Source organism: Rhyacophila brunnea, unplaced genomic scaffold (genome assembly GCF_057557595.1).
Source record: "Rhyacophila brunnea isolate RB1 unplaced genomic scaffold, BYU_Rbru_1.0 scaffold_13, whole genome shotgun sequence".
Classification (NCBI taxonomy): Eukaryota; Metazoa; Arthropoda; class Insecta; order Trichoptera; family Rhyacophilidae; genus Rhyacophila; species Rhyacophila brunnea.
The window spans coordinates 41,583,607-41,592,978 of NW_028232785.1; the positions used below are offsets into that span (position 1 = coordinate 41,583,607).

A 9,372-nucleotide genomic window follows, 5' to 3' on the forward strand; every position below is an offset into this window, starting at 1 on the left:
GCTGGATGAAGGGTTCCACAACCTGATTCTACTATTAGCGGTTAAACGAATTTGTGATACTATACCTATTTCTATCATCCTTATCAACATCGACGTTAACCAATCCACTGCTGGATAAAGACCTCCCCAGCCTGATTCTATTCCTTTTTGTCATTTGAATTGCTGTATTTATCAAAATCGGTGATATTATATTTATCCTCATATTCATTTCGTCATCAGCATCATCGACCTGAACCAATCCATTGCTGGATAAAGGCCTCCCAAGCCTGATACTACTCCTTTCTGTCATTTGAATCGCTGTATTAATCAAAATCGGTGATATTATTTTTATCTACATACTCATATCGTTATCATCATCAACTAGGATCAATCCACTGCTGGATGAAGGATTTCGCAACCTCATTTTACTACTATCAGCGAAATGTCAAACTGTCTGACGCGAATAAAAAACCCATCCCGAAGAGAAAACTATGGCGCCATCTATGCATACTTCACAATTATATTAAAATCCAACACCGCCAAGCCGTCTGCAAGACCTAGCGAGACAGACTGGCGAGAGCCAGCTGGCTCAGCTAGTATAATATATATACTGAATAATGCCTATCATCACTTTGACAGATCGTCATTAGTCTATGGATCGCCCAAATTGGTTTAACGTTTCATGTCAAACCATTTCTGTTGATCCGAGAACGGTTTGATTTTCAATGATACACTGAACCAAAAGTCAAATCTCAAACCATTTCCGGTCTACTTTCCACTCATACAATTTGTACGTATATTGTCAATGGTTTAGTTTGATTTGTTTAATTCAAGTTGAAAGATAGGAATATTTCAGTATCTCGGCCATTGACAATAAATAATTATGTTTTGCGGCAACACTTCTCTTAAATTAATGTACCTTGAATGTATCCAGTTTGTCACGATCTTCCTTTCTACCATTAAAATGGACGTAAAGCGAGAATGTGATGTAGAACAATCTGATACAGAAGGCAAGCCTTTGTTTGACACGCAGACTAGCCACCCAATCAGCCCGGAAGTTCGCACTCATGTAAAGCAGGAGAATGCCGACGTTTCAAGTTGCAATTTCGAGGTTAGTTTTTGGAAACTGATTTCTCTTACAATTACGCTGTATTGCGAAAAACAACGATTAATATATTAATATAATATGTCTCTTTTTTATAAACTGCGTGGAGATATATTATAATGATATTAAACGTTGATTTAAAAAATAACTCGATTTTACATTTTGACAGCTGCGCTGCATTTGTGATTTAGGTTAAGGCAGGTTATCTTCTAATTCATTTTGACTATAATCGGTCATTGAAAGTGAAAGTGGTTTTACTGTGTTAACCATAATGTTTCTTTCAGTATCTTTTAGCGGTCCTCTCTAATATAAAACCTGAGACGGATGATCAACCATCCGTCATCAAGCGCGAGATTATTGAAGATGTAATAGATCCATTATGTGATGTTGAAGATCCTCAACCGGGTTGTTCTTATTCAGATTACGGACCAATACATCAGGTTCGTTCAATTGTATAAAGTGTTATTTTTCTTCCCTTGGTGCAGTCTAATATCGAAGGTTGGAATTAGCAATACATGTTTTAATCTTAGAGCCATTTCACACGCGACACCATTGTCTCGAAACGCTGCATGAATGGGTGCGTTTAGACGGAGAAACAAGTATATCGCGTTCATATATATGTAGAGAACACGATCATGCGGTGCCCAATCCGTTGACATCTTCCCAATTGATGAGGGTGACGTGTTTAGATTTATTAAAAAAATAGGAATACTCGCTCTTAGAAACCGCGTACGTCTCAAGATTTTTTTGAAGGGCTGTATTGACTTTATCAAGGGCCACTTTCATATATTATATTCAACCTGACAATGGAGACGGGTATCTTTCCGGAAGCATAAAAGATGTCGAAGGTTACTCCAATTCATAAGAGTGGTACAGAGTCATCAGTGGAAAACTATAGGCCGGTAGCCATTCTCTCTGCACCAGCAAAAGTTCTTGAGATGATCATGCACAGCATGATTTCTCCGAGGATTGAGTCATGTCATTGCCGTCTCAAGTAATAATCTATAGATGGCGCTGGTCATCTATAATGAATGAGCAGCATGGATTTGAAGCTGGCCGTTAAACGATTTCTCGCGCTATTCAGGAGTTATTTTAGGAATCGTCAACAATACGTATCGTACACCCACTATCAGTCACAGACGTTTAAAAATTTTTCTGGTGTGCCTCAGAGCTCAAACTTGGGGCCATTGCTGTTCAGGTTTTTTTATAAATGACATAGCATTGGTAAATAAAAATGCTATGTTTATGTTGTTTGCTGATGACTTGCAACTCTTCATGAAAGTTGTCACCTTGGATGATTGTCGTCAACTCCAACTTGATATAGATAATAATATTAGATTGGAGATGGTTTACTAAAGCCTCGCGAGTATTGTTGTTCCAGTATTCGATGCATGGCAGACTTCTTTCGGGAATATCATCAGTAAGGCGTAAAACCCACTTAACGGAGCGAGTGGGGCTCTCGCGCAAAATTTCACAAGTGGCGTGTAAATCATCGAAAATACAACGTAATCAAATACGCCAGCGCACACTGGATTTGACGACGCCTTGTGCCCGCCTGCCCCATGAGTCATCGTTTTTTGGCTTCGCAGCGATACGAATTGACGAAAATACAACGTAGTCCATTCATTGAACACGGCAAGCAAAATCACGCTCCTCGAAGCGTCGTCGATAAGACGGGCGAGAAGCTATTATTTAAGAAGAATGAACTCTTTGTTTAGTTATTGCGTGTCCGATATTAATAACATGCCCCGAGAAATTTAATAATATTTTTATTGCTTTGTTATGAGAGACGCTGATAATAATAATTATTTTGTGCTCCTTGAGCCCCTTATTACATAGGTGAAGGGTAATGCGCAGGTGAGAGGGGGCCTACTCAGTATTGAGCGCACCGAACGCTTTTTTGGTGGGCTTTATGCCTATGGGATTACATTTGACAATAAACTAACGTTTAGTGGTCATATGGATACAATTTGTGAAAAGGCGCTAAAACTGTTGTGCTTTGTCTTGCGTACTTCCCGGGTCTTTTCGGATGTTACGGTACTAAAAATTCTTTATAACTCCTTGATTAGATGCAGACTTGAGAGTGGGTCTATCGTTTGTGCCCCGCAACAGTTGAAGTACGGCCTTATGGTGGAGAGGGTCTAGAAGAATTTTTTTAGACTCCCTCACTTTCGGCTGTATGGATATTATCCGTGGCTTTCCACTAATACTATCAAGATGCGTTTTTAGTGTTAAGTTTGGTTTTAATCTTTAAGTCCTATCCTGTTAATCTATTTTCGTGTAGGTACCGTTTGAAGTATTCTCCTATATTTTTAATTAACCTCTGTGAACTCTGAATAAATACTTAACCTGGAACTATTTCTATTTTATAAATAAGCTGTCCAATACATTTTTATTTCTTGTTAAAATTCATACGTACACCAGAGTGCTTATTTCAAATTTTAATAGTTTTTTAGTAACTATTAATAATTTCTATTGTGATATATCGAGTAGGTTTATAGAAAGTGTTACATAACATTACAATTATATTATAGACGATGGAATTAAAGATCTGAAAAAAACACAGTTTCTGATAGGAAACGCGTTTTATAAAATGATATAAGTTACTATTCATAATTATGATTATGTCAAGCATTTTAAGGTTGTGCTTAATTTAAATTGAAGTATGTTCGGGACTCCAAAAATCGAAGTTAAAACGTAGATTATGTACCAATTTACACCACCCAATACCACAGTCGGTTTTAATCGATCGATCAGTTCGCGCAACGCCGACTCAAGTACAAGCTTAAGGTAGTACATCAGTGAAACGGCAAATAATTTTCATTCTGAGAGAGAATGTCGGGCTGGAAACACGTCACTTTGTTTCGTGATGGCGACGGGCCACTTCATTCTTAAATCGTGTAAAGATGACTAAAAACGTTACCCATTTACTTTAAAAAGAAAACATGTCATTGAATATAATATTATTGTTACTAATAGAATAATAAACAGAACAATAAATGGACGTATGTTGGATTTATATGACAAATTATATGTCGTTTGGCATGCGTCATTTGCACCCGCGATCCGCGCATCGCCTAGCCATGATCTTTTTAGACCATGCCTCAACTGATGTACAGCTTTAAGCATGACGACATAGCTATGCGAATTTTCTACACTTTTTAATATGATTTTTACTAGTGGCATTTACCAATCGATGCTGTAACGGAACCGATGAAACTCGTGCATAAATGACAGATCGTATTGTATACAAAATAATAGGTAAATACTCTTCAAGAATTTGTTTAATGTAAATATATAATTGAACAAATCGCTCCTAATGCTTTATGCGTGACACATAACACTATCGCACTCACCTCATCAGGCGGCGGAAGAAGCCGCTCCGCGAACTTCTGATTATGATCGATTTACAATGCTTGAGACCACTGTAGCGAGAGAATGCCTCAGCTGATCGCAATGAATTCTGGTGTCATTTTGTGTGTAAAAAACCAAGCTAAGTTATACAGTAACAAACTATTTCATTGGTATCAACAAAAATGCCTATAGCAAATAAGAAAAAAATACTTGGTGAAGCTAGTAGTACTAATTTTGATAGACAGTGAAAATGGAAAACCGTTCAGTCATGGAAAATCTATAAAAGAAGCGTGGTCAAAATGCTCCCACGACCTTTTCGAAAAATTTCAAACAAGGAAAAATATATTCAATGAATAAAAGATATGCCTTCGTCTAGAAACACGGTGAAAGATAAAATCTAGAAGATAGAAAAAACTGCTCGACAGGTCAGACAGTCGAAAGATTATATTTGGGAAATTCTATAGAGGTCTTGTCGTGTTCACTTGTCAGGGCATTTCTATTGATTAAGATGGCGCTGCTCCGCGCAATAGGTGAATAGAGAAAACTTAACTTTTTTATAAGTCTGATACTGTACTGGTGTGTTTTGCTCCTTTACCTCGTAATATTTTAACTTTATTTTATCAATGAATGATCAATGTGCTTTTACCATTGGTGTATGGTTGGGTCTTAACTTGCATTTAGCCGTGTCTTGGCATATTGTTTCCACCTGGATCTTTTCCTATTTTTTTTTTAATTTATAGGGGAAACAAACAGTTACATTTTAATTACAAAAATAAGTTTTCAATAGAATAATGAAAAGTTTTGACAACCAGCAAAGTTTCCATATATAATTTATAATATAGTTAAGCCTAACAAGATAGAAAGTAAGAATAACATAAATATAAAGAAATTACTTAAGAAAAGTGAGGAAGACTAATGAAAAGACAAAAAAGTAAGATGTTTTTTAAATGTATAAGTATATAATATATATAAGACATATTATGTCTATCTATACAAAATTTTGGAGATAGTGCGTTTAAACGAAACAAGTGAATTATTGAATGGATTAACGGTGGAGAAATACATATTATAATTTAAACAAGAGCGCCGAATAAAAGAGTTTTGTGCATGATTAGAATCCCTACGACTGACATGGTACATAATAGTTATAATGATCTGTTAATTAAAAATCTCATAATACTTTTAAATGTTTTTTTAGATTATCGCTAGAAGCACTGTAGCGGCCAATGTTCCGCGTCTCATATCGTCCTGGGATGCGACTGAAGCACAGGTGTCTAGCGAAGACCTACACATTGAGGAACAAGACATCAAGAAAGAACTGAAGGAATATATAGAAATGTTCAAAGATGTCGCCTGTCGCAATAGTAAATGGGATATTTTTCAATCGATTAATATGGTAAACACAGAATTATTAGTGGCTGTTATACAACTGGAAAAAAAATCGTTTCATAAACAAAATTTTGTGTGCAGTATCTGTTTTGATTTTTTTTCATCATTAGACCTGACGTTGCTACACAAAGCGATACACAAAACCACAATTGCGAAAACGAGCGATTCCGTTGCAAAGCTGGTTAAATGTGACGATGGTCATTTTTCAAGATTTCGTCCTGGTCACGTCATGAAGTCACTCAAAATGACTCATTCTGGCGAAAAGCCATTTAACTGTGTTAAATGCAATTACTCATGCAGACAGTCTAGTGGCATTAAATCACACAACATGACTCATTCTGGTGAAAAAGCATTTAAATGTGATAAGTGCCAATACTCATGCAAACGTTCAAGTGACATGAAAACACATAAAATGACTCATTCTGGTGATAAACCATTTAAATGTGATAAGTGCAATTACTCATGCACGACGTCTGGTAGCATGAAAACACACAAAATGACTCATTCTGGTGAAAAGCCATTTAACTGTGATAAATGCAATTACTCATGCACGACGTCAAATAGCATGAAAACACACAAAATGACTCATTCGGGCGAAACGCCATTTAAATGTGAAAAGTGCAAATACTCATGCACGACGTCTGGTAGTATGAAAACACACAAAATGACCCATTCTGGTGAAAAGCCATTTAACTGTGATAAATGCAATTACTCATGCACGACGTCAAGTAACATGACAACACATAAAATGACTCATTCTGGTGAAAAGCCATTGAACTGTGATAAATGCAATTACTCATGCACGACGTCAAGTAACATGACAACACATAAAATGACTCATTCTGGTGAAAAGCCATTTAACTGTGATAAATGCAATTACTCATGCAGACAGTCAAATAACATGAAAACACACAAAATGACTCATTCTGGTGAAAAGCCATTTAACTGTGATAAATGCAATTACTCATGCACGACGTCAGGTAACATGACAACACATAAAATGACTCATTCTGGTGAAAAGCCATTGAACTGTGATAAATGCAATTACTCTTGCACGACGTCAAGTAACATGATAACACATAAAATGACTCATTCGGGCGTAACGCCATTTAAATGTGATATATGCAATTACTCATGCACGACGTCTGGTAACATGAAAAGACACAAATTGACTCATACTGGAGAAAAATCATAATGTGATAAATGTAATTACTCATGTATAATGTTTAGTAGCATGAAAATACACAAAAAGACTCATTTTGGTGATAAGTTTTTTAAATGTGATTTATCTAATATTTACTCATGCATTAGATCTGGTAGCATTAAATGGCATAATAAAAACTTATTTTGGTGGAAGCCATTTAAATCTTATATTTATGTAATTACTCATGCACAACGTCCAGTGTCAAAATATCGCAAAAATTGACTCATTCTGTTGAAATGTCATTTTAATGAGATAAGTGTAGTAACGCATCCACAACGTTTGGTAGCATGAAATTGTATAAACGGACTAATTCTAGTGAAAAGTCATATTCATATTTTTTATGATACATGCAATTACCAATGCATATATTTTAATAAGATGAAATTACATGAAAGGTCCCATTTCGGTGAAAAGCCAATTCGTGTAAATTCTTATACGCATGCAAATTGTCTGTAAAAACACTAAAATAAAAGACACTGGCTTTGCTTTTCAGTGAACTGTATACTGTGCAGGAATGATTCAGATGCTGGGAAGAGGGGAGGGTATGTTTAGGATGCCAGTTACTGACCTTTTATGCTATTAAGGTTGGCTCCATGGCCTGGTTGTCAATCCTGGTCGTATTATCAGTCTCGTTGGGTATTGTTCATTGGGTCATCCGGTGCGTGAACATGACGGTATAAATTAAGTAAGCGTTTATATGCGCGCGGTTGATGAATGACTGACCGTTACTTGTCGCGCCAGGTCAAATTGTCAGGTGGGTAGGAATGTATCTGTTGTGTTAGGGCCACCCTAATTGGCGTATTCAGACAAGGCCATTTGAATGTGATATAATTACTCATACATAACTTCTGGTAGCATATTTCACAACGACGTATTTATTTATAAAAAATCCCGCTTTTTTGGGACATAATTTCAATATAATATAATATTATACCATTAAAGGTATTGGCTACCCGTTCACTATTTAGCTATGATAAAGTATCTGTAGTTAAGACTTTGAAATAATGGTCAGTCGAGAAGTGACCGAATGCGCGTACGTCATTTTTATTATCAACCGATAACGTAAACAATTAATATTTTTGTAGCCCATTCTATAGCGACATAATATTATTATGTAACCGTATGTAATATTATTTTAAACCATACAATAATAATTATTGCCTCTGTGCTAAATACAGTTTTTGAATACTTCAAACCCACTTGCTCTAAGAAATCTCGTTTGTTGTTTGGTGTATTTTGGATTTGTGTAAGTAGACGTTAGGTCTTAGTGACATAACATCGAACTCCACTATCGTAAGATAGTTGTTTTTTAATGTTAACACATGGGCCTCTAACAGATTTTGTTTTAACGAGAAACGGATGTCAACCACTTTCTCATCCTATTAAGTCCATTCTCTGACCCTACACAAATTGAAAAAAATATGTGTACATGCCAGACCTAGGATTAAAACCTGGACCCACGACGCTATAAGCCGACGCTTAAGACGCGCGGCCATCGTGGGACTGTTATCTTTGTGTGCTCTCCTCTTATCCTTAAAATTGACTGAATTTAATTCATTTAAATTTAGAAATGTCGACTGTAAACAAAGCAGTTCAGTGCCATGGTGAAGATCTCGTGTCTGCTGCACCAAATCGTGTCTTAGTGATTGTGGAGTTATTGCTAAAAAAAGTAGAAACATAGAAGAACGGTTGAATAAAACGTGTACCTGTCAAATGGTGTGCCCCCCTCCGGCCCCGCGCGATGCACCGCTCGCCGCTTTACCGAGCAAGCCAAAATCCAAATTGGTAATTAGCGGTAATGCGCCAATTAAGGAATCGAGTGTCAAACAGAAATCAACAACAACAACTGCGACTCTATCTAATACGATGACGTCCCGAATAACCAGGTCACAGAAGGTTTTGGATAACACCAATAAAAAGTCTACGACCGAGATCCCAAAAACGCGGGAAAGTACTTCTAATCCAGAGCGTGACGTCATAGACATTTCGGCTGTTGGACAATCTACTGAAGACGGAAAATGGTCTACAGTAGCGAAGAAGAAGCGAACAGCGGCTGTCCGTGGCATCTTAGGCTTAGGAGTGAAGAGGAGCGATGTAGTTAAAAACTACCACTTCTACCCATTTCACCCAGAGACGTCTGCTGCGGATATATCTAATTATTTAAAAAAACTTGCAAATTGTAACGCCGAATTTACAATTGCAAAGCTAAAGTCAAAAGGGACTACGCATCTTTTAAGATAGGGATCCCTGTTAAACTGAGTACGTTGATTCTAAAGCCCGATAATTGGCCACGTTACTCATTCATAAAAGAATGGGTGTCAAAAATTGAAACACCACGGCT

At 36.7% G+C, this 9,372-nt stretch overlaps 1 protein-coding gene across 2 annotated transcripts; it reads left to right on the forward strand.

The window, feature by feature from the left end:
• The first annotated feature begins 877 nt into the window (after positions 1–877).
• Positions 878–7,171, forward strand: LOC147077553 (uncharacterized). 2 transcript variants are annotated; one of them, XR_015069860.1, is made up of 3 exons: positions 878–1,090; positions 1,369–1,524; positions 5,637–7,171. XR_015069860.1 is itself a non-coding variant. In XM_085941563.1 (3 exons), the coding sequence occupies exons 1-3, from the start codon at positions 893–895 to the stop codon at positions 2,700–2,702; spliced, it is 591 nt and encodes a 196-aa protein (XP_085797689.1). In that variant the 5' UTR covers positions 884–892; the 3' UTR covers positions 2,703–3,437. The 2 variants fall into 2 exon arrangements, 1 of the variants encoding a protein (XP_085797689.1); XM_085941563.1 differs by lacking the exon at positions 5,637–7,171 and adding an exon at positions 2,466–3,437 and having other exon boundaries at positions 884–1,090.
• Positions 7,172–9,372: the final 2,201 nt, after the last annotated feature.